The sequence below is a fragment of the Myotis yumanensis genome, unplaced genomic scaffold, assembly GCF_028538775.1.
Source record: "Myotis yumanensis isolate MYYU_CA2020_CCGP unplaced genomic scaffold, mMyoYum1.0.hap1 SCAF_14, whole genome shotgun sequence".
NCBI classification, from domain to species: Eukaryota; Metazoa; Chordata; class Mammalia; order Chiroptera; family Vespertilionidae; genus Myotis; species Myotis yumanensis.
The window spans coordinates 3,048,576-3,073,999 of NW_027223765.1; the positions used below are offsets into that span (position 1 = coordinate 3,048,576).

The following is a 25,424-nucleotide window of genomic DNA, read 5'->3' on the forward strand; positions in this document are numbered from 1 at the left end:
GAACAGCCTCCGGTCCTCAGTGCTGGGTGTGATGGGTCACCCCACAGCCCGCAGGCGCTCGCATGGTTCTGTCAGAGGTCAGAGAAAGCGGGCAGGTCTGGAGCTGTCACCATAACCGAGATGTCTAACGGCACCGGCGATGGTGCCAAGCCCCCATCAGGACAAGAACTAGTACCTCCTTGCGTGCGAGTGTCTATGGACACTGACTCATGGCCGGATAGGTCAGGCTGCTGCACTGACATGGCTGAGATAGAAGGACAAAGTCTGAGAGCTCAACACGTTTTATTCTATTGGCCGGAATGCGCTAAAGTCATGAAAGCTTCTGAGAAAATCTTCAGTTCCCAACCCCTTAAAAAAGTGTGTTGAACCAGCAAAAAAGGAAAAGGGAAGTAATGATCTGGACAGATACAAACAGCCTCGCCCCCAGGCCCGTCCCCGATGAGGCCCGAGGGCAGAGGTGGAAGCCCACACTCAGGTCTCACAGGAACAGAGCCGAGGGCGTGGGTCGTGCCCGCTCATCCCCGCAGGCCATTTCAGCTCCTAGGTGCGGCTACACATTCCACATGCATCGTGGGACGGGGAGACGTTATGTTTACCCCCACATGGGTCAGGCTACAGGTTTTCTAAGTACTGTGTGTGGCACTAGAAACTTCATGCTGTATCAAGTCAGTATCAGGTTAAGCTACTAGACTAGAATATAATAGATAGACGTTTACCGAAAACCAATATAAAATCTGGCCCAGAAAGACCAGAACAGAAATATGCCATTTTCTTGATTTATGATGGTCAAAAGTATGTTTTTAAAAAGCCCCGCACACGGTGCGTGTGCAGGAAGCTTTCTGCGTGCCGACGGCACGTGACCTCTGGCTGACGCTCTGGGAAGGTTGGGACACAGCTCCGCAGTGCACATGGAAATGAACTCTGACAGGCAGTTTCTTGGGTTTAGGAAGGACCGGATTCCAGGAAGAACTTCAGAGGGACGGACAGCAATTCTAGGGTCAGAGCCAGGAGGACCGGAAGACTTCAGGGACGCTTCTCAGCTTCTTCTGGACTTTGAATGTTGAATAAGCCACTGAAGTGTGATATCTAAAGATGGAGGGAAAAAAGGCGCTGAGACACTGAAGTGAAGAAACTAAACACCAGCGAGAAGATCTAAAACGCAGCTAACTCAGCACACACTGGGCCGCCTGGCACAAGAACCAGTGTGGCTCTCTGAGTGGATTGTAAGTGACAGGAAGTGGCTGAGGCAGAGGGGCGGGGTTGGGGGTGGCCCCCTCACTGCTAAAGCTAGTTCTCCCCCTCCCCCTTTTGCATCTGGACTGGGTCCTCCCCCTCCCCCTTTGCCGGGAGGAAGGGAGAAGATTCTGCTGGGCACGGTGGAGTATTTTGCAACATCCATGACCTTTACCACTAAATGCATTACCCCGACCCCCTCGGCTGTGACAACCAATAGTATCGCCAAGCACTGCCACATGTGTCCCGGGGAGCAAAACCGGCCTTAGCTGAGAACCACAGGGCTAAAAGGAGCCAGGCGGCCTTGAATGCCATTCTAAGGCACCAAGAAATGTGGGATTTACTCTCAAGGCTATAGCAAGGTATTGGAGATCTTAAGCAGGGAAATGGAGGCAGTTTATTCAGTAAGATCAACAATAGCAGCAGGAGGACGCCAGCACAGAGCTGTCCATGGGGACAGGAGAGCCACGGAGCCGCAGCAAGGCCAGGCTGTGGGGGTGGAGAGGAGGCAAATGAGAAGCATGAGAACCACTGATGGGCTGCCTCCCGCACGCCCCCTACTGGGTTTCGGGCATCCAGCCTCCTGAATTGAAAGAGTAAACTTGTTCCCAGCCACCCAGGGCGTGGGACTGGGATGTGGTGGGCCTAGGAAAGCAGGACAGACTTGAAGTGGGAAAGGGTATTGGGGGTCATCCCTCCAGCAGAGGGAACAGGGCAGTACTAGGCTGGCCCCTCAATGGAAACAGGTTTAGGACCCATTCCTGTGAAGTCTTATTTCCAGGAGCCATTTTGCTACAGGGCACAGCTGGGTGCGGGTTCTGCCAAAGTCACCACTAGTGGACCCCCACGGGGATGGCGCCCACTCTCTTCCTGAGCCACAGCCACAGCCACAGCACTGTGTAAAGAGGCCACTTACACAGAAGGGGACAGTCAACAGAAATACCATTAGATGCCCCTTTCGGGGTAACTCTTTCTTCCAGAAACACCCATCCCTTCTTACCTATATTATCCTTTTCTTTGCAAGAAATTGAATAGCAGCAAATTTCTCTATCCTGAATAGCAGACAGGTTCCTGTAAGAAGCAGAATTAAGAGTAAGTCTGTACTTAAACAGCTGTCACACTTATCGCTCCACTCCGTTCTACTTGTCTTTGTTTGTCACTGAGCTGAAGAATCACTACAGGGACACTCTCTGTGGCCAGTGCCTCTCCTTGGCCACGGCTAGGCCACACTGAGTGGTGCAGCAAAGCCACACAAAGGTGGGCGAACGGAGGGAACAACTTACAACAATTACCACCCGCCCCCACTCACGCCTGACATACATTTTCTCAATGAGCTGTTTCTCGTCCAAGGCGTTAGGAAGGTCTCTCTTGTTTCCGAGGACCAGCACCTTTAAAAGAAAGGAGATTCCGGGTGAACGGGACAGGAAATGCCATCTGTGTGGGTGCAATGAGAATGTGACCCCCGCCGTAGAGGAACGCCTTCTGTGTAGCCGGCGGCCTCGCTCACTCAGCTCATCTCTCAAATCGCATGAATTGTACTCCCACCACGTAGAGGCCTTTACCCGCATGTGGCTGCCAACTTCTACCTAAACGGTGGCGTCTGTCCGTGTGCCTCCTGCTGCTTCTTACAAATCTTTGCCAAAACGTGATCTCAACCACCAAGGGCGGAGGAACAATTTCTAACCATTTTTTATCTGTAAGCTACTAATTATGTGAACGTGTAAGTAAGCTTTTAAAATTCAGGACCCATCCTACAGAGTATCTCGTGTGGATATGCCGAGACGATGGGTAAGTCTGGGGGGCGGGATGAACACGCTGAGGCCGCTCCGGGAGTAAACTGCTCTGAAAAGAGGGAAAGGGCAGAGACAGGCTTCCTACCCACCCTCCCACCCTCCCTCCCTCCCTCCCCCCCTCCCCCCTTCCCTCCCAGGCCTGCCCTTCCTGCCTCACAGAAGCAAAGGGCAGGGGCACATATGACATACTCGGTGCCGTCCACACGCTAAGTCAGCGTCTCCTAAGAGCGTGAAGCTCTGGCACATGCTAACAAAGGGCGCCCCATGCCTACCTGGTCACACCCACTCCTTTCACTTAATATCGCCCCCCCCCGCCCCCCGTCCCGCGTGGACACTCACGGAGTCCCTTGTAGGTCCTAGATTATTATTCATGCAAAGGCCAAGGCAGAGAGCAGGGCGCTAGGAGCTCTCAAGGGGGTGCGACACCACAGGGGCCGGGAGCCCAGCCGAACCTCAGTGCACTTGGTCAGCCGCCTTCCCTTCCCGGCTCTCACCCTCCTCACCCCGTTGAAGTCCTCCAGGCTCTCACGCTGGACCTGCCTGTCTCTCTAATGCTGCGACACGGGCATCTGTGACCAGCTGTCGGTTCTGGGGTTGCCTGGTCCTCGCCCCCTTCCTACATTTAGGAGCTCTCCCACCTTTTGAACCCGCCCCCCTCCCCCCAATAAAGCTGCTGCTTCTGTGGATTTTCTTCCCAGCATTCCCCTCTGCTAGAGCAGGGACCCACGGCCAAGGGCAGCCCAGACCCGACTGCAGAGCCAGAGGCAGAAAGCAGGGAGGGCGGCCCGGCTCGGGTAACTGGGCGCCGCCCGGGGCCGAGGGAGGATGACTTGACTCAGGCGTGTACACCTGGCTGCTGCTGTGGGAGGAAAAGGGCAGCTTCAAAGGCCGACAGACAGGGATTCAAAACCTGGCCGTGCGACATGCCAGCGGCCAGGCGACCCGAGCACTAACCAGCGCGCTTAGGGAGGGTCACACCACGCGCAGTGGCTGTGAGGGCAACTCAGGTGCTACACCTCGAGTCTGACACCCACGGACCCGCGCGAGGCTGCGGCTGGTCCTCTGCCAACACTCCCTTGTTCACCCGAGGGCAGCACCTCCACCCCGGCCTCGGCCAGGAAGCAGGGAGGCCCCCACACCTTCCCTCCTAGTCCACGGCCACCTCCCTGTCCGCACAGCCATTTGCCAGGACAACCTCCACCGCTTCCCACCGCTGCTCCTATGGCCCCTCCTGCCACCTCAACCTGTTCTTAAACTGAAGCCAGAAGGATTTAAACCATCTGATCATTTCAGGGCTGAGGTGGCTCCGGCTGCACAGGGTTTCAATAAAGGACCAGGGAGGAGAAGAAATGGCACAGCGCCCGGGACACGGCAGGCGCTCAGGCAGCGTAAGCTCCGACTTGAACAGACGGCACGGCGCTGCCCTCGCCCGTAATGAACGTTAGTGTACAGCAGCGGAGGGATGACAGCAAGAGTCATACTCACTGGAATTCCCTGCAGCTGTGGCTTATCTAGAAGATTATGGAGTTCGTTGCGGGAGGCTTCTATCTTTTCTCGATCTGCAGCATCTATCATGTAACTTAAAACACACAGTGATCTCAATATGTCATATTCTCTGATGGTCACAATTTACATACAGATTTTTACTGTTAACATTTACACTATTGAAACTGTTCATCAAAATAAAGCCCTGGGGGGGGGGGGGAGATGGGGAGAGATGGGAAAGGGTATAGGGGGATACGTGGTGATGGGGAAAAAAATAAAACCCTAGATAAAAAGCTCAGCACCCCAAAATACTTTTCGATAGACCGTCTTAGGAGTTAATACATGATAGTAACAGAATTATATTCCTTAGCGCAGAGATGCATAAACAAAAACCTAAGACTCTCATTCTATGATTAGTTATTTTAAAGTCTCATGTTAATGAATTACCCTAAGAAACTTTTAAGAACGACTATTACTACTGAAAATAAAAACGGAGGCTTGGGAAGTAGTATTAAAAACATCACTTTTCCTTGAAACCTAAATTGACTTGTTCCCCTTTCACCCCCATTGACCCCTCACCCCACCCCCGCCCCCTAAATGGGCTTTTCGAAGCGGCTTACACGATGGCATTGACGCCTCTGCAGTACCGCTCCCACATGCTCCGGAACCGCGGCTGCCCGCCTATGTCCCAGATCTGCAAGCAAGACAGACACTCTCAACACCGACACTTCAGATCACGTGTGCGCGCGGGAGGAGAAAGACCGGGCAGACACGCTTATTTTCACAACGAGCCACATCCCTCTGAAAAACCTGAGCTCAAGCAAGCTCTTAATCTCAAGTTCCTGGGGCCCCTTGTAAACTTGAAGTTCACATTTAAAATGTCACACTAAACCTAACAAGTTCTGCTGAGCAAAGATTTAGTTTTCTATGCAATGATTGTTTTGCCTGTTTACCAATAAAGTTCCAATACTGAAAATAGAGTAGTCCTCCCATATCTGCAGGGAATATGTTCTGAGACCCCCAGTGGATGCCTGAAACCACAGACAGTATCGAACCCTTTGTTTTTCCTCTATATACATGCCTATGCTGACTGTAATTTGTAATTCAGGCACAGTCAGATGAACAACAATAACTGATAATAAAACAGAACAATTGTAACAATTATAAGTGACTGAAGGGGAGGTAGCGTATATAGTGTGGATATGCCAGACAAAGGAACAATTTGTGACCCGTGTGGGACAGAGTGGGTGGCACAAATTGAAGCTTATGAATTGTTTATTTCTGGAATTTCCCATTAATATTGTCAGTGATTGATAGTGGGTAGCTGAAGCAGCAGGTAAGATATATGCATATACTGTATATACCTTTGACACAACACTTTTAGAATCTCCAGTATCATCCAGATTTGAATGCCAAGACAGAAATGGTTTATGCAGAATCTATGAATGTTTAACTGTCTGACTGGGTATATACATGAATGCCTAATTGTTTTTAATAATTCTGTAAATAACATAGGCAACATTCCTACCTAGGTGTTTTCCTTACATACGTTAATTTTACCATATGAAAGCCCACCCCCAATAATGCCATTATTAGGCCCACTATTCCAGATGATGGGCAACATAGGGGCCCTCGTTATGGTATTTATCCTCAAAAGGCTTCCAGCTTAGCTGCAGGCCCTGGTAGCACCATGAAGAGCATCTGCATGAGCAGCGAGGAGCTGCCTCAGATGAGCTACACAAGGAGCGGAGTGACCAGCTTCCGTGAGCCCACGAACTGGGGAAATGGCCACAAGGGCCAGGCCATAGGAGCCAACTCCCATGAGCCACTGAACCAACCAAACCAAACCCCAAACTAAAACATGGCCCCTCATAAACAGCCCACAGTTCAGGATTCAAGCTTATTCTAAAAACAAAATTATGTTAAATTAGTAAACTTTTCCATTTTTATAGTTTCAATTTAAGTCTTAGAAGTAAAGAAAGGGAAAACTGGTTACCATATTTGCTGCCCCAAATATACTAAATTACCAATATTATAAGAGAGGCTCATTTTCTACATACAGCTGTTCAGGAAAGAACTGATACCATGTCCCACGTCCTCTGAAGAGCAGTGTTTATTCCCAGGACCACCCACACCCCAATAGCGGCTCTGCCAGCGCTGCTGGTGCTCTGCGGGCACGCACCCTGCAGCTCTTAGAACGAGAGAAAGGACATTCTTCACCCCGGGCACAGGCCGCTCGTCAGTTCAGAACTGCAAACACTCACGTAAAAAGTCAACCAACAGGAAATCCCTGGCTGCACCTGCTGCTGACCTGAATGGAGGGGCAGGGGCACGTACCTTTATGGTGACGTTGCCTTTGGTCACCTTCCTCATGTTGAAGCCCACGGTGGGGATCATGTCCTCGCTGAACTGCCCTGACTGAGGAAGAGAAGACCTGCGTTAGAACAGCCACTCCCGCCTCAGCCGGCACTGCTCTGCGCCATCCCAGTGAGGAGCTCGCTTCAGTGTGGGAACCACCGGCCTCATGGCCCTAAGTCTTTCTTTCTTTATTTATAAATATATTTTTATTGACTTCAGAGAGGAAGAGAGAGGGAGAGAGTAGAAACATCAATGATGAGAGAGAATCATGGATCGGCTGCCTCCTGCATGCCCCCTTACTGGGGATCGAGCCTGCAACCTGGGAATGTGCCCTGACCAGAATCGAACCCAGGACTCTTGAGTCTGCAGGCTGATGCTCTATTCACTGAGCCAAATCAGCTAGGGCCCTAATTCTTTCTTTATAAATATACTAGTGGCCCGGTGCATGAAATTCGTGCACATTAAAAGGGAATTAATTAGAGGAAATATTTTAATATTGCTATTTGCCCTTTCTCTATAATAGAAATGTCAGAGATGAAAGAAAATTAGTAAAATGTATATAAAAATCTCCCTCCTGTCAGAGTCTGGGGTGGGCCGTGGGACCCAGAGTCAAGTCCCCAACAACCCCTGCGCACCTCGAAATCGCGTGAGACCCAGACCTGGCTGGCCCCACCCCCGTCAAGCCCTGCAGGGCGGGAGGGCGCAGCCTCAGATCCCCCAGCTCCAACATGGGGGGCGTGGCCTCAGGTTCCCCGGCCCTGGTGTGAGGACCATGTGCATATTAGCTCTTTTTATATAGGATTTTCATTTATTTCAGAGAGGAAGGGAGAAGTTAGAGAGTAGAAACATCAATAAGAGAGAATCATGGATCGGCTACCTCCTGCACGCCCCCACTGGGATCAAGCCCACAATCTGGGCATGTGTCCTGATTGGGAATTTAACCATGACCTCCTGGTTCACGGGTCGAGGCACAACCACTGAGCCACACTGGCTGGCCTACCAGTACTCATTTTCCTAGTTGTTAGCATGATGATGCCTTATAGTCTCTAATATGTGGAATTTCTGGTAATAATATTGCTCTTATATACTGGGGATCAAGGGTAGGGCAAAAGTAGGTTTAGAGTTGTTTGCATGGAAAATATAATCCTATATAATAAAGAGGTAATATGCAAATTGACCATCACACCCTCACAAAGATGGCTGCCTACAACCAGGCTGGCAGGGGGGGCTAGTGAGGGACAACCAAATGACTGAACAAGCAGGCTGCATGGGGATTCATTATACTGTACCACTTAGACAGCAGCCCTGGCTGTTGAGTGTTGTCCCAGGCACCGAAAGGTCACTGGTTTGATTCCAGGTCAGGGCACATGTCTGGTTTCAGGTTCGATCCCCAGTAGGGGACATGCAGGAGGCAGGTGATCAATGTTTCTCACATCAATATTTCTCTCTCTCCCTCTAAACTCAGTAAAAAATACTAAAAGAAAACATTAAGAGCTGTAAATATATATACATTTTTTATAAAGTTTTATTTTTTATTTAAATATATATATATATTTTTTAGATATATTTTATTGATTTTTTACAGAGAGAAAGGGAGAGAGATAGAGAGTTAGAAACATCGATGAGAAAGAAACATCGATCAGCTGCCTCCTGCACACCTCCTACTGGGGATGTGCCCGCAACCCAAGTACATGCCCTTGACCGGAATCGAACCTGGGACCTTTCAGTCCGCAGGCCGACGCTCTATCCACTGAGCCAAACCAGTTTCGGCAAATATTAATAATACTGAAAACAGAAAACCCATAGAAGAAAATCATAGAACCAAAAGCTGATTCTCTAAACCACCGTGCATGGCCCCCAAAGAGGAGCACACAAGCTGACTGCACTCTGCACAGAAAGCAGGTGCCAAGATGCCACAGCCACCGGCACCTCCAAACGAGAACGACCAGGGAGCCGGGGAGCCGGCTCGCTCTGCACCTCACACCCTAACCCCGGGAGACAGGACACCCGTGGGAAGTGAGCGGACTCATTCTGATGCCTCGCTGTCACCCCTTAACCACTTCTACTTCCCGATCAGCTCCACTTCTCTGCGGGAAGTCAGACAGAGCGGCTTTCTGGGCTGGGAAGAGCCTAACTGGTGATGAACATCTCACACGATCCCCGTGTCTGCCTCATCCTACTTCCCGGGAAACAGCGTCACTGCTCCCGGACGCTGCACGCCCACTGGTGGCCACTCAGGCCTGCAATGAAAATGCCAGAGACACCACTGAGAAGCTACGCAGAACCTGCCTCGTCGTTTAGACTTGAACCCACGACTCCTACTGCTGCTCAAACCCTCAAGTGTCAGGAGTGAAAGATCCTCCACATGTAACCCAGGATCCAGCGTGTCATGCCAGGTGACAGCACGCACGGCTGGTCCCTGCTCTCCTCTCTACCTGGAGGATGAAGGAAGCTACCAGTACCCCCCCCCCGCCCCCCCCGCACGTGAACCAGACAGGCAGTCCTCCTGCCTCACCTAGAGACTAGGCTAGGAATCCGCCACAGCAGTAGTGGAAGCAGGAGAATGTCTGTGAACACAGCTGGGGTCGGCCCTGGAGGAAGCAAGCTGCTCCTCATCAGGATCCACTGAACCTGGGGTCATTTATTAGACTGTGGTGCCTGCTTGGAGCACTTTTCTGCCTCATGGATTTGCAACCTCATCCACAGTGAAGTGAATGGTGTTATGCTGCGATCGTCACTGTTACTATTAACCAAAGGCCAGGATTTGCAACCTCATCCCCACCGCTAACAACATCATGTGGATTGCTTTGTGCTCCCCCACATTGTGCTTACTAACACTGTTTACTTTTTAAAATATTAAAGTTACTAATTCCCTAACATCAATTAAGGCTGGACTTTATGCCATCTTTAGCTCTGTTCACACAGCTGTAACACCTCTGCTTCCACGCCCGCCAGCTCCTCTGGCAGCAGGGGCGTGGACAGAAAATGCCACCACGGACCACGTTCTCTGTCATGGCCGAGTCCCACCTCCGGCTTCTCTGGGTGTCTCTGAAGAAACACTTAACATCCATTAGTCCATCAGTGTGATCAGCACTGCTTCACACTGAAACTCAGCTCTTCAATGATGGGCAGTCCTGAAATACTGAGTCACTGTACACTGCTCAGGTTCCAAACTGCAGAGCCTTCTCGATGCTAACATCATTATTTATTCAGTAGCTGCCTATACCCCCACTTGTTGCCACCTGCCAGGGAGCTTGGCAGGCACTTGGAGCCCAGGGAGAGCAGGAGCAACAAGATGTTTTCCAGTTAAATGCGACCACTGCAGCAAGACGACGTCACTGATATTAGCTAGGATACATGTCACTGACATAGACTATCCTATCCTATATAATAAAACCCTAATATGCAAATTGACCAAACGGCAGAATGACCAGTCGCTATGTTGTGCACTGACCACCAGGGGGTAGACTCTCAACGCAGGGGGAGCGCCGCTCAGCCACAAGCTGGGCTCATGGCTGGCGAGCGCAGCAGCGGTGGCGGGAACCTCTCCTGCCTCTGCGGAAGCGGTAAGGAGCAGCGGCAAGGAGCAGCAAGCCAAGTGGAAAGGAGCAGTGAGCAGGTGGACGGTAACGAGTGAGGGGTCCCTCACTGCGAGAGGGAGCAGGCCAGGCTGAGGAATCCCCCCCCACCAGTGCACTGATTTCATGCACCGAGCCTCTAGTTAATAATAATAGTGATGATAGCAGCACGACACCGTTCACTTTACTGACCTCATTTTATAGAAAAGGAAGCTTGAGGTCAAGGTCCCAAGGTCACACACAGCTAAATAATGGCCTAACTGGGATTTGAACCCAGGTGTCAACTTCAAAACCCCAATGCCACTTTCTACGCAGTGGAATGCTCCAGGCACTTAGGGTGTTGGTGATAGGAAGCAAGGGTCACTATTTGTGCAGAAGCTTGAAGTGAACGTTAGTTTGTTCAACAGCAACAACAAAATACAACTCGACGGTCACCTGAGAGGTCGCAAATAAATGCGAGGCTTGTGGTCTACAGCGGCGGTCGCCAACCTTTCGGGCCTCACGGGCCACCGGTGGTCCTTGGATGACCGGTTGGTGACCGCTGGTCTACAGCATATGCAGTAAAATGCCAACTCAGAGCAGCCAGTCTCTTCTAGCCAAGCCCAAACTAGCAACTACAAGCAAATTTACCTCCAGGAAGACACACCAAACAAACAGCAACCTTTGCAGCAGGCTGCCCCAGACATCCCAGCACACCTGTAGTGGATTACGGCCAAGGGCTGTCTGTGATTTTAGTTCCTTTCTCCCTGTGGCAGAAGCCCTTATCCAGAATCAGAGCCTGGTCCCGAATGCCGAGTCCCTGTCCTGGGACTCAGGAACCTGCCATTCCCTGGGAGCGGAACCCCCACTTGCTGCTCACTTGAGTGCAGGGGCCGGGGGAGGGGCATTTCACCCCCATCTAACTGGAGCACATGCTCCCAGCCCTAATCCCCAAATGTCACATCACCCACAGTGGTAACTTGGATTGAAACCCAAGTCCTAGGACCTTTGAAATGCAAAACACCTGACAAAAACTCTGGTCTAGACCAGTGGTCGGCAAACTGCGGCTCGCGAGCCACATGCGGCTCTTTGGCCCCTTGAGTGCGACTCTTCCACAAAATACTGACTTCTGCGCATGGGCCATGAAGTTTTTGAAGTATGATAGCAACCATCTCAGGTAGAAATTATAGTTTAACTTTAACCCTGCTGTTTGGCTTATGTGCCTATTTGCTTTGTTTAACAATGGACAGGTTATTTTGATTTTCTGAATTACATAAATCATCCCATTGGACTAAATGCCTTATTGATTGTAATGTGAATATCCCATGGGTTGTGGTCATACTGGTCTTAGAAAGCACATTTTCCTTTACCTGGGAAGGACAGCACAGTTATCCCAGGTCAGAGGGCTCTAGACCCAAAACTGTAATTTAGATGACATGCTGTTTCTGCTTCTGTAAACTGCTTTTTGCAAACCAGGTTCCTCATTCCAAACCCTGGGATGTAATCAATACCTCTGTGATTTTTTGCCTATATAACCTTGGAGCTGCGACCATCTTGTTACTATGAGATTTGGGGAATGGCCCCTCATAGTCCCAGATTGCAATAAATGTGACTCTTTAATTCGACTTCTTGAGGCGTCCTTCTGTGATTCGCGGGGTACATTACAACATTTCAATCGCACTGTACATGTGCGTCCGCACGTGGTATTTTGTGGAAGAGTCACACTCAAGGGGCCAAAGAGCCGCAGTTTGCCGACCACGGGTCTAGACCATCTTTTAAAATGCAAGTTTCTGGGAGGAAATCCTTATTGAAAGGAAAAAACAAAACAAACCTTAGCCACCTTAGCAAACAAATTAACTAATTTCAACTGTTAAGTCATTGACTGCTAGACAAGTCTTAGGGTCACCTGCTTTTGGCATTTTATTGCATAAAATCTGTAAAATGAATTTGGGACTGTTGATGTAATGTCTTGTGCTTTGTTGAAGGTACGTTTTTTAAAACATAACGTTTAAAATCTATAATAATAAAAGCATAATATGCTAATTAGACAGGACATCATTCCGGACGAAGCCAGGGCCGGAGGGAAGCCAGTGCCAGCAGCCAGGGGAAGGAAGGTGTACTCTTGCATGAATTTCGTGCATCGGGCCTCTAGTATGTTCATAAAAATCAATCTAAGGAATGCTGGTTGTTTGCCTTTTTTTGTTATTGAAAATTGAGGTTTCTAAGAGTTAATAATTCTAATTAAATTGGAAAGGAATTGTATGGTTTTGGTAAAAGAATGTATAAGGTGTGGAAATATATTTTGAAGGAAAAAAAGTGAATTGTTCTAAAACTGGTTGTTTCTGCCCTAGCTGGTTTGGCTCAGTGGATAGAGCATTAGCTTGTGGACTCAAGGGTCTCAGGTTCGATTCCAGTCAAGGGCACATGCTCAGGTTGCAGGCTTGATCCCTAGTGTGGGGTGTGCACGAGGCAGCCAATCAATGATTCTCTCTCATCATGGATGTTTCTATCTCTCCCTCTCCCTTCCTCTCTGAAATCAATAAATATAATTAAAAAAAAAATAAAACTGGTTGTTTCTGAATGGGTAAAAAGGTGTGTGAAAGTTGTAGGAAGGTTAGTGAAAGCTATAGGTTGGTAAAGAGAAATCTTGAAAGAAGTTATATAAATGTGCAGGCTAGTAAGCCAGGACAAGCAGAATAGGGAAACTGAGAGCTCAACAGCAGCCTGCAGCCTAAATCCCGTCTTCCCAAACCAAGGACACTGCATAGTAAATGATCTGCACTATTATTCCTCAGGAGCAAGGGTAAGCAGCTTAACCCACCAGGCGCCTAGCAATGGACAATGAATCGTAGGTGGGCCTCACCCCGGGTGACCTCTCCCCCCTCGAATATGGCTGGTCATGCGGTTTGGACCCCCTGACCTCTCCTCCCTAGAGATAACGTCTAGGCCTCAGTTGTATTCCAGCTCCAGGCCCAGAAAAGCAGCAAAACCAGCCACTGCTGACGTCAGGCCTGCGGCCAATCACCGGGAGGGCTGTGAAGATTCTATAAGAGCTTTCCCTGGGCCCTCCCCTAACACCTCCGCCCCCAACACCCTTAGGAAGGTCCTAGCTCAGTGGTTCTCAACCTTCTGGCCCTTTAAATACAGTTCCTCATGTTGTGACCCAACCATAAAATTATTTTTGTTGCTACTTCATAACTGTAATGTTGCTACTGTTATGAATCGTCATGTAAATATCTGAGATGCAGGATGGTCTTAGGCGACCCCTGTGAAAGGGGTCTCGACCCACAGGTTGAGAACCGCTGCCCTTGATGGTTTGGCTCAGTGGACAGAGCATTCGCCTGAGGCCTGAAGAGTCCAGGGTTGGCTCTCAGGTCAAGGGCATGCATCTCAATTGCAGGCTGATTGTTAGGCCCTGGTTGGGGTGCGTGCAGGAGGCAACCAATCGATGTGTTTCTCTCACATCAATGTTTCTCTCTCTGTCTCTCCCCCTCCCTCCCACTCTCTCTAAAATTCAATGGAAAAATATCCTTGGGTGAGGATTTAAAAAAATACAAACAAACAAACAAAAAGGCAACCCTTAGGATGGAGGACCCAGTGCTCTGTCCCTCCCCCTCCCTGCCCCAGGCACGGTACCATCAGCTTCCTCACTCCCAGCGCCAAGGGCCCTCCTAAGCCCATTTCTTCTGGGAATTACTTTTTATACCTGTGACTTACCCAATAAATGTCCTCTAACAAAATACAGTAGCTGTCAGAAGCGACCTTTGTGGTCAGTACCTTAAGAGCACCACAGCGCAGGAGGTACTGCCGCTTCCTGTCTGTGTCCCGGTGCTGCCTGAGCACTCACACCCACAGCGGGCCGCGCCGAGTGGGTCTGTGAGCAGACACCCAACCGCCCACCCGGAATATGAAGACTGAGCACCACACTGTCTTTTCAACCGCACGGTGCAATGATCAGCAATGTAGCCTGAAAGGAAAAGGATACTCTGCACCCAACACTCGCACATGTTCACCCCGCACCTCAGAAAGCCCCAGAGCAGCTGTCCTGATGCCAGGCACTGTCTCGGGCTCACACTTCCCTCTTAGCAGAGAGACATGACATGAAGCCAGAAACAGGCCTCTTCAATCAGAGCAAAAGCTCCAGGGCTGCGAGTGAGTGAGCCGGGAACCCGGCCTCGGTCCAGCCGCCTGGAGGCCTGGAGGCCTGGTTAGGACCTGGTTAGGGCCTGGAGGCCTGGTTAGGACCTGGTTAGGGCCTGGAGGCCTGGTTAGGACCTGGTTAGGGCCTGGAGGACTGGTTAGGACCTGGTTAGGGCCTGGAGGCCTGGTTAGGACCTGGAGGCCTGGTTAGGGCCTGGAGGCCTGGTTAGGACCTGGTTAGGACCTGGAGGCCTGGTTAGGGCCTGGAGGCCTGGTTAGGACCTGGAGGACTGGTTAGAGCCTGGAGGCCTGGTTAGGACCTGGTTAGGGCCTGGAGGCCTGGTTAGGGCCTGGAGGACTGGTTAGGACCTGGTTAGGGCCTGGAGGACTGGTTAGGACCTGGTTAGGGCCTGGAGGACTGGTTAGGACCACGGAGGGCAGCCTGCGCTCTGGGCACAATGAGCACCCGCACCACGGGAAAACCAAGTCAGTTCGGGCAGGCGAGGAGCAGAGAGCAGCCACTGAGTCCTGCGCACAAAACGCCGCGGAGCAATCAGCAGCAGGGAGGCAGGCTGAGCCCAGCAAGCTGGGACGAGAACACCCCACAACCCGTTCTTTCCGAGAAACCAGGCTGGTTCTCAACGACTTGTCTCACTACACCTACTGTGGCTCCTGCTCCGCCTGAGGGTAAAGACATGCATTGATGGCATTTTAATGCACAGTTTGGGTCACTCTGTATTCAAATTCAGCATCAATGCCCTCCCCAGCAGCATCCGTCAGCATTAACTGCAGAGCAACATGCTGCCCCACAACCCCTTTCTCTTCTAAACCCATCCCCCGGCTCCACCCCATATCCGCTACTTGTTGATCGAAAAATCATATTCCCCGCCACTCACTCCAATCCTTAAAAAGGTCTTAGACTACAAATTCCTTTTTCCCTGCACCTGATTCAACTGCTAACCTGTACCCATTCTACTTCCATAACAACACTCGTCTTCCCGTCAGTCCTTACCCTCCCTCTGTCTCTCAGCCAGACAGACCTTTGCAATAACCTTGTAATCGATTCCCTTCCCCACAGGCTCTGCAGTGCAACGAGATCCACCCTTTGAAAGCACAGGTCTCCCTTCAGCCCCTACATGAAGACCTGCAGTGGCTCCCCATGCCTGCAGACCCCGGCTAGCCGTGGCCTTGTGGGGACGGATTCCATCGACTTCTCCAGCCTTTCGTTTTCTCCTTCATCCAACACAATTTCTTGCCCTCAACTGTGTCTTTTTATTTTTTTAAAGGTAGCCCCTGGCCTCTTTCGCCCTTTTTGTTTATTTTTGGAGGGGGGGGGTAAGAGAGATAGAAACATCATCAATCAGATGCCTCTTGCATGCCACCTACTGGGGATGGAGCCCGAAACCCGGGCATTGAGCCCACAACCAGGGCATGTGCCCTGACTTGGAATCAAACCTGTGACCTGTCAGTACATGGGATGACAACTGAGTCACACCTGCTAAGGCATGAATCAATTTTTATAATTATAAACGATACTCAAGTCATACAATTTAAAAAATTCATATACTATAGCTTCAAAAATGGTCTACTTGGCAGACTTTCTTAGACTCTGATTTCATAAAGAATATTTTTTAACTCCCTACACCATGCCAAAAAAGCAGATCACATGGAAATATGTCAGAATTCTGGAAGATAAACTCCTAACACAATCCACCAGTAAGTTTAAAACTAATTAGACTGTGATAGCTAAAGGAAATGAGTTTTATTTATATGGCTTGATTGCAAAGTTTACTTTTTAAAACATTAAATGCAGAATCAGAGCAATCCTATCTAATAAAAGAGTAATATGCAAATTGACCATCACTCCAACACAAAAGATGGTTGCCCCCATGTGGACACAAGATGGTCAGCAGGGGAGGGCAGTTGGGGCGATCAGGCCTGCAGGAGAGGGCAGTTGGGGGTGACCAGGCCTGCAGGGGAGGGCAGTTGGGGGTGACCAGGCCTGCTGGGTAGGGCAGTTGGGGGTGACCAGACCTGCAGGGGAGGGCAGTTGGGGGTGACCAGGCCTACAGAGGAGGGCAGTTAGGGGTGACCAGGCCTGCAGGGGAGGGCAGTTGGGGGGATCAGGCCTGCAGGGGAGGGCAGTTAGGGGCAATCAGGCCAGCGGGGAAGGGCAGTTAGGGGTGACTGGGCCAGCAGGGGAGGGCAGTTGGGGGCGATCGGGCCTGCAGGGGAGCAGTTAGGCATCAACCAGGCTGGCAGGAGAGTGGTTAGGGGCAATCAGGCAGGCAGGCAGGCAAGCGGTTGGGAGCCAGAAGTCCTGGATTGTGAGAGGGATGTTCAACTGCCCGTTTAGGCCTGATCCCTCGAGGGGTCCCAGATTGGAGAGGGTGCAAGCTGGGCTGAGGAACACCTTCCCCCCTCCCCCCGTGCACAAATTACGTGCACCGGGCCTCTAGTTTATATATATAAAAGCCTAGGCGACCAGTTGATCAACCTGTTACTGACGTGTACTGACCACCAGGGAGCAGATGCTCAACGCAGGAGCTGCCCCCTGGTGGTCAGTGCGCTCCCACAGGGGAAGCACTGCTCAGTGAGCTTACCAAGAAGCAGCAATGGCTCCTCCCTGGCCGCCTGCCGCTTTGCGCACTACTACATCCCTCGGGGGGTGTCGGACTGCCGATCCCTGCATCTCCCGAGGGGTCCCGGATTGCAAGAGGGCACAGGCCAGGCTGAGGGACCCCACCGGTGCACGTGCACCGGGCCTCTAGTTAACTAATAAGATACTTTTAAAATACTGCTGCTGTATTTCACTTTATCAACAAACTAAATATGTTTTGCCCTAAAAATATCAAAGGACAAAGTTCTTAATTGAAGTCCAACTTTATATATGAAATCTGTTCAGAAGACCTTCTTAGCAGGAATGCCATCTGATATGAAATAGACTCACATCCTTTGACCCCAGCCATGCCAACTCTGGAACCCATCCTCAGGAAATGCAGATCGAATTGATGTACAACCGCAAAACCCCGGATACCAATGTCTAATAATGAGGAAATGATCAAATATATTGTGAGATATCCACAAGAGGTGCCGTAACAAATTATGAAGGCATTCAAAACCGCTTTGCTCTCTTCTAAAATTTATAGGGACCCACAAAAGACCCAACTTGTCAAAGAAGTTCTGAGAAAAAATAACAAAGCAGGAGACATCACATTTCCTGATTTCAAGCTATACTATAAAGCTATAGTCATCAAAACAGTAATTCTGGCATAAAAATAGGCAAATAGACCAATGGAACAGACTGGAGAGCCCAGAAATAAACCCAAGCATGTGCGGTCAACTAATACTTGACAAGGGAGCCAAGAACACGGTCTCCTCAATAAGTGATGCTGTGATAAGTGTATATTCATCATATGTGTATTCACATGTAAAAGAATGCAGCCCATGTTTCACACCGCTCATAAAAATGAACTTAAAATGGATTAAAGATTTAAATGTAAGCTTGAAATCATAAAACTCTGTAAGAAAACAGAAATAAAGCTCCTTGACATGAGTCTTGGTGAGTTTTTTGGAAATGATATCTAAAGCACCAGCAACAGAATAAAAAATTACCCAGGGGGACTACCTCAAGCTAAAAAGCTCTGCACAGCACAGGAAACCATCCACAGAGTGAAGAGACAACTTACGGAATGGTGAAAAGTATTTGCAAACCACATATCTCATGAGGGATTAATACCCCAAATATTAAAAGAACTCATACAACTCAACAGCAAAACAAAACAAAACAAAACAACCCAACAGCTAATAAGGCAATTAAAAACAGGCATGCCTGGCTGGTGTGGCTCAGTGGTTGAGCGTGGACTTATGAACCAGGGGATCACAGTTTGATTCCTGGTCAGGGCACATGCCCAGGTTTCGGGCTCGATCCCCAGTGGGGGGCGTGCAGGAGGCAGCCGATCCATGATTCTCTCTCATCATTGATGTTTCTCTCTCTCTTCCTTCCTCTCCGAAACCAATAAAAATATACTTAAAACAAAACAAAACAGGCAAAAGACCTGAATAGACATTTCTCCAAAGACATATGAAAGGCCAACAGATACATGAAAAGCTGCTTAACATCACTAGTCATTAAGGAATTGCAAATTAAAACCACAATGAGATATTGATACTCAACCTGTTAGAATGGCCATCATCAAAAAGACAAGAAATAACTAATGCTGGCTTGGATGTGGAGAAAAGGGAACCTCTGTGCTCTGTTGGTGGGATTGTAAACCGGTACAGCCACTATGAGAAACAGTATGGAGGATCCTCAAAAAATTCCAAATAAAAGCACCATATGATCTAGATATTCCACTTCTGGGAAAAGACCCAAAGGAAATGCAAACTAAGTTATAATAAAGACACCGCACCCCCACGTTCACAGCAGCATTAGTTACAGTAGCCAGGACATGGAAACCACCTAAGTGTTCTACTGATGGGTGAGTGCACAGAGAAGTGTGGTACATACATAATGACCATTACTCAGCCATAAATAATGAAGACATCCTACCATTTGTGACAACATGGATGGACCTTGAGCGCATTACGCTGAATGAAATGTTAGACAGAGAAAGACAAATACTGGAGGATCTCACTAAATCTGAAAAACAAAACAAACAAAACCCCCCCAAAACACATAGAAAAAAAGATGAGACTTGTGATTACCAGATGCAGAGGGTGGAGGGAGGGAGAACTGGAGGAAGGTGGTCAAAGGCACAAACTTGCATCTACAGGGTATGTCGTGGCTATGTGATTAATATACAACATAATGACACCAGCCAACACTGCTCTTGCTGAGGGAAAGCCTGAGAGTTCTCATCATAAGGAGAACTTTTTTCCTTTTCTTTCTTCCTTTTATTGTTCTACTAGAGGCCCGGTGCACGGATTCGTGCACCGATGGGGTCCCTCGGCCTGGCCTGCACCCTCTTGCAATCTGGGACCCCTCAGGGGATGTTGGACTGCTGGTTTTGGCCTGATCCCTGCAGGTCAGGCTGAGGGACTGCACTGGTGCACGAATCCGTGCACTGGGCCTTTAATGTGCATATAAGATCTTTGGTTAATCTCTTCCTGCCTTTCCCCTTGCCCCCTTCCTTCTGAGATTCATCAGTCTGTTCCATGTTTCCATGCCTGTGCGTCGAGTGTCTGCCCCCTGGTGGTCAGTGCACATCATAGCTATGGGTCGAATGGTTGGATGGTTGCTTAGGCTTAGATAGATAGATAGATAGATAGGAGAACATGTTAGCTGAACCCAAAGTGGTAACCATTTCACAATGCATGTAAATGAAACTATCATGCTGTATGCCTTAAACTTATACAGCGATGCATGTCAATTATTTCTCAATAAGACTGGAAAAACATAAACAGTGCCTAAGAAATGGGAAAAGTGGTTTTAGCCGTAGAAAAATGCACACACTGTAACTAAAAGAAAACAAGTCATGATATACACATGAAAGATGGTATCATCTCAAAACGTAAAAAGGGCGTTTGGATGCACACATTTACAAAGGACAAAAGAAACTACTCTGAAATGCTGACAGAAGTTAGCCTTGGATGGTGGGGGCAGGTGGTGTCTTGTACTTTACACGATTCTTTTTAAATGTCTACTAATGGCATTTTGTATCCATGGTCAGCGACCATCACTTTATCTTTGAGAAACTTGGAAAGTGCTTTATGGTGTGAAATGTCCCGGCTCAGTATTGAAATGCACTATTGCACTCGAACCGCTTCCCAGTGAGAGCACAGGCTTTGGAGGTGCGGGGTCTGCTGGGAAAATATGATGGGGCAGGGAGGGGGTAAGGAACCCTGGAGAGAGGCTCCCTGGCAGGACCTCAGGCTCCGCAGCTCAAGCTGTTAAAGAACCCCCCATGGAAACGCTGGTGTCCCAGCAAAGGTTCAGATTTGTTCAACTTTAGAATGAGCCACAGCAAATTTTCATTAAGAACTATTGTGGCCATTCTTACCCCAAACAATGAAATAATGCTCTCCAGTCTCGTAAGAGGAGCATATTTACAAATAAAGAGATTTTTAAGGACTGAGATCTAATTCACAGCTCTGTGATTCTAACCTCAACTGGATCTGCAGAGGCAGACGGGAGAAGCAGGAAGTGCACTGGCCCTGGGTGCCAATGCTCTCTCTACTCATTAGCTTTGTGAGAGGAATACTGGGTCTCCTAGCTACATCTATAGAATGAGGGAAAATTAGACCACTTAATTGAGGTTTCTACAAATTCTTAAAAAAATAATTCCATGCCCTGACCAGTTTTTCCCGGTAAATAGAGCATCAGCCCTTGGACTGTAGGGTCCTGGGTTCGATTCCCGGTCAAGGGCAATGTACCTAGGTTGTAGGTTCCCCATCTCCAGTTGGGGACCTGTAGGAGGCAGCTGATTGGTGTGTCTCTCTCACGTCAATGTTTCTCTCTCTCCCCCTTCCACTCTCTCTAGAAATCAAAGGAGGGAAAAATATCCTCGGGTGAGGATTAAAAACAAACAAGCAAACAAATGATTCCGGGTTAATATTTCTATAATCTTCCCAAATATCTCCTTTCCCTAATTCTCAGCAGTAATAAACTTTTCATTGGATTAACCTTAGTGATATAACACTTCACAAAATTGTAAACAAAATTTTATACTATTCATTTAAAAAATACACAATATCTACAAAACTTAACCTATAACATTTTGGTAGATCCTGTTAAACATTTCTTAGCAACTATCCCATGACCCATCTAAAGCCTCAGTTAAAAATAATGATTGCTCAACATACATTACACATATAGGGCACATGACGTATTACGCAATAACTGTCAGAACATTTAGCAACGGGCTCTGTCTCGTCCCCAGCACCATCAGAGCATTACAGGCTAGAGGTGTTTCTTTTCCAACGTCTAAAACAAGAGAACACCATGTGCATCAAGTGCCTCTACACAGAACAGTAGGTAAAATGATGTCATTTCAGTTTTAAAATCACAGGAATACGCATTCTAGGAGTGAAACTCTGTAGGTAAACATTTCAGAATGAACCAACTCCTATATATATGTCAGCTTCACAAGCCATTTGAGTAAGTTAAATAACATCTATTTTATTTTTTAAACTTTTAAGACAGAAATACAGCCAAATTTTAATTTGATGTTTACAAAAGATTGATTTTTACCCAAAGAAATTTGCCTTCACCTGAAGCTTTTCATATTTGAGAAGGTACTTGTTGAATTTGAGTAAAAGTGACACAGTGCTCAACACATATGTATTTTTGAGCCTATAAAACAAACATTTATACAAAATACAAAAGACATAACTTGATTTTTTTCGAAAAAGATAATGCAAAATTTACTATTTTGGACACACTTTCTATCTAAAATTCTGTAAAACCACCGTTAATTACTAACCTTTTCCTCGCCCTCAATATAGTCTATGTCCGTGGTCGGCAAACTGCGGCTCGCGAGCCACATGCGGCTCTTTGGCCCCTTGAGTGTGGCTCTTCCTAAGCTTTAGGAGTACCCTAATTAAATTAATAACAATGTACCTACCTATATAGTTTAAATTTTAAAAATTTGGCTCTCAAAAGAAATTTCAATCCTTGTACTGTTGATATTTGGCTCTGCTGACTAATGAGTTTGCCAGCCACTGGTCTATGTGAATCACAGATTAGGTTCGAGTCTGAGGTTTAAAAAGAAAAACTATGTCATTTACGGAGGTTTCATTTTTCTCCCAGCATCTTAGCCAATAGTCAATAGTCTAATCTATAATAATAAAAGCATAATATGCAAAATGACCAAATGGCCAAACAGCAGAATGACCGTCCAGACGACCACACTATGACACTCACTGGTGCCAGGCCAGCCAAGGCAGGTGTGATGCGATTGGTTGGGGGCCTGGCCATTGCCCCATGACCTCCCTGCACAGGGAGGCCCAGGCCACCAGCTGGTGGGCGATCAATCTGGGGGCTCCACGATGGTCCCAAAGAGGGAGGCCCAGGCCACCCACCTGCAGGCTGTGGTGGGTGGGGCCTACCTCTTTGGGGCAATCCATGGCAGGGCTCCCAGACTGTGAGAGGGCTCAGGCCGGGTAGAGGGACACCCCCTCCCGCCCCGCCCCCTGCAGTGCACGAATTTAGTGCAACCGGGCCTCAAGTGTTAAAATAACAGTGGAACCACTGGTGCATTCTGAGTTCAACAGCTTTCCAAAAGTTTTGTTGTTGTTAAAAATAATACAATTTTTAAAATGGGGGTGGGAGGGATGTGATGTAATGGGATTACCTGCCTCACTCCATAAATCCACTACTGCAGCCCACAGCTGGACACACAGATTCAGAGGAGGAAATGAGCCCAGTTAATTCCCTTCTCAATGTTTCTGCATTAAAGGGCTGCACCCACGACAAGTAAAACCGTCACCATTGACCTAGCGCCTTCCGTGGACAGCATGATGCTAGTCATGTCACGCATGTCATTTCATTACCCCTCAGAGCAACTCTGTAGGAAACATATTATTATTATTACTTTAAATATATATTTTATTGATTTATTACAGAGAGGAAGGGAGAGGGATAGAGAGCCAGAAACATCGATGAGAGAAACATCGATCAGCTGCCTCCCACACCCCCCACTGGGGATGTGCCCACAACCAAGGCACATGCCCTCGTCCGGAACCGAACCCGGGACCCTTCAGTCCACAGGCCAATGCTCCATCCACTGAGCCAAACCAGTTCGGGCAAGAAACATATTATTATCTCCACTTAGCAGGTGAGAAAGCAACAACTGAGAGGACACCAGGCTGCAAAGCGGCAGAGCCAGGTGCAAACCCAGGGCTGCCCGACTTCACAGTCACGCTTCCTTTTAAGCTGCGCTGTTTGAGTCCCTCGAAGATGGGCTAAAGTTTTGTGGAGGTTTCCCAAACATAACTGCTGCCCTGCAACAAACACACTGCTTGTAGCAATACACCTATCTACACTATAAACTAATTCAGTCTTGTCGAAAGGATAGGATGTACAAGGAGACTCAAGTCTTATATACAGGACTATCACAGAACGCCCCGTTAACTGAGCTCATAGGCACCCAGGCTGATCTTTCCCGCAGCACATTAAAGTACATTAAAGTCCTGCCCTAGCTGGCTTGGCTCAGTGGGTAGAGCATCAGGCTGCGGACTGAAGGTCCCGGTTTGATTCCAGTCAAGGGCACATGCCCTGGTTGTAGGCTTGATCCCCAGTGGGGAATGTGCAGGAGGCACCAATCAATGATTCTCCCTCATCATTGATGTTTCTCTCTCTCTTCCTTCCCTTCCTCTCTGAAATCAATAAAAATATGTTTAAAGAAATAAAGTATATTAAGGTCCTAACAGGGAGAGTTGGTCCAAAGTTGCCCTCATTCATTTTAGCGGCATTAGAGACACATTCCACACTGCCGCACCTGTTGAAACACAGTCATCTCAAGGGGGAGAAATGATAGTACAACAAGAGGCCGATAGGTGAGCTTGTTTATACTGATATGCAACATTCTTCAAAGAAACTTGGACTTGTGCTCATGCCTTCCCTCCACGTCTTACTCATCCTTGCTCCATTAGCGCGAGGACTCACAGTCACATGTCGCCTACTTTCTCCAATGAGGGAGCCGCGTTTGCATCATTCCTGCAGCCAAACCAGTTGGACAGCCAGCCTCCCAGTAAGCGAGGGCTCCGGCTGTCATCCCAGAGGTGGAAGAAGCGCGGCCATCTCTCTAGGGTAATCCCAGACTCGGCCCGAGGGGGACAAGCCCGTGCGGCGGGCGCGGTCAGTCACGGCAGCTCGTGGGCTCTAAATAAAGACCGACGAGGCCCCTCCCCTCTTATTTCTTCCCGCAACCAGCCAAACCCCGGGATCGGAGAATCGCCCTGGCACGCAGTCGCCCCCGAGTCCACGCCGCGCTGTACAGGGGTTCCCGGGGCAACTCCCCGCCAGACACCCAGCCCCGGGCCTGGCATCAGCTGGGTCCCCGCCCAGTGCCTTCCCTCCTCGGGGAAGCGACGCCCCCACACCCTGTGGGTCCAGGTAGCTAACTTTCTGCAGGTCCGTCGCGTACCGCCCCCCCCCCCCGCCCCCCGTTTGAGGACAGGAACCCTGAAAAGCAGAGCCGAAGGATGGGGCACAGCTGGGCCTGGCTGCGCCTCTGCCAGCCACGTCCCGGGGCTGGCGCGGCGGCCACCAGCGCATCTGGGTCCCGTGGCAGCCGGTGCACCCCGCGCCCGGGGCACAGGGGCCGAGCGGCGCGCACAGAGCCACGGGGAGCGCGCACCGGGCGCTCGGTCCCGAGCGGCGCCCGCACGGAGCCTGTCGATTCTCCTGCTTCTCACGGGCCGGCGGGCTCGCCAAGTCCCACCCTCCGGGACAGTGACAGGCCGGGGCGAACCCCTGGGCCTCCCCCCACCCAAGCCAGCCCCCGGGGAACCCCGACCCCCCCAGGCGCTGTCACGACCCGACGAGCCCAAGTCCGCCCTCCCCGCGCCCCGACCGCAGCGCCCAGCACGCGGGACGCCCCCGACCGCCCCCCGCGCGCCCGCGGGCGGCCCGACCCGGCCCCGGGCGGAGGGCGGCCCGGGCGGCGCTCACCGCGATGACATTGACGAAGGTGGTCTTGCCCGAGTACTGCAGCCCCACGAGCGTCAGCTCCATCTCCTCCTTCCAGAAGAGCGAGCGGAACCAGTCCAGCAGGCGGGAGATGAGCGCCAGCATGGCGGCGGCGGGCGCGGGGCGGGCGGCGGCGGCTTCCACGCGAGCGGGCCTCGGCCCCGACCCCCCAACGGCTGCGGGCCCCGGGCGACGCGGGCGGACGGACGCGGGCGGCGGCGGCGG

General features: G+C 49.7%; 1 protein-coding gene across 1 annotated transcript; it reads right to left on the minus strand.

Moving 5' to 3' along the window:
• Positions 1 to 265: 265 nt before the first annotated feature.
• On the minus strand, positions 266 to 25,424 carry ARL8B (ARF like GTPase 8B). Its single transcript, XM_070391388.1, has 7 exons — positions 25,182 to 25,424; positions 6,849 to 6,929; positions 5,132 to 5,205; positions 4,512 to 4,605; positions 2,554 to 2,621; positions 2,234 to 2,304; positions 266 to 1,086 (listed from the first exon to the last, which is right to left on the minus strand). Exons 1-7 carry the CDS (start codon positions 25,302 to 25,304, stop codon positions 1,037 to 1,039), a joined length of 561 nt encoding a protein of 186 aa, XP_070247489.1. The 5' UTR covers positions 25,305 to 25,424; the 3' UTR covers positions 266 to 1,036.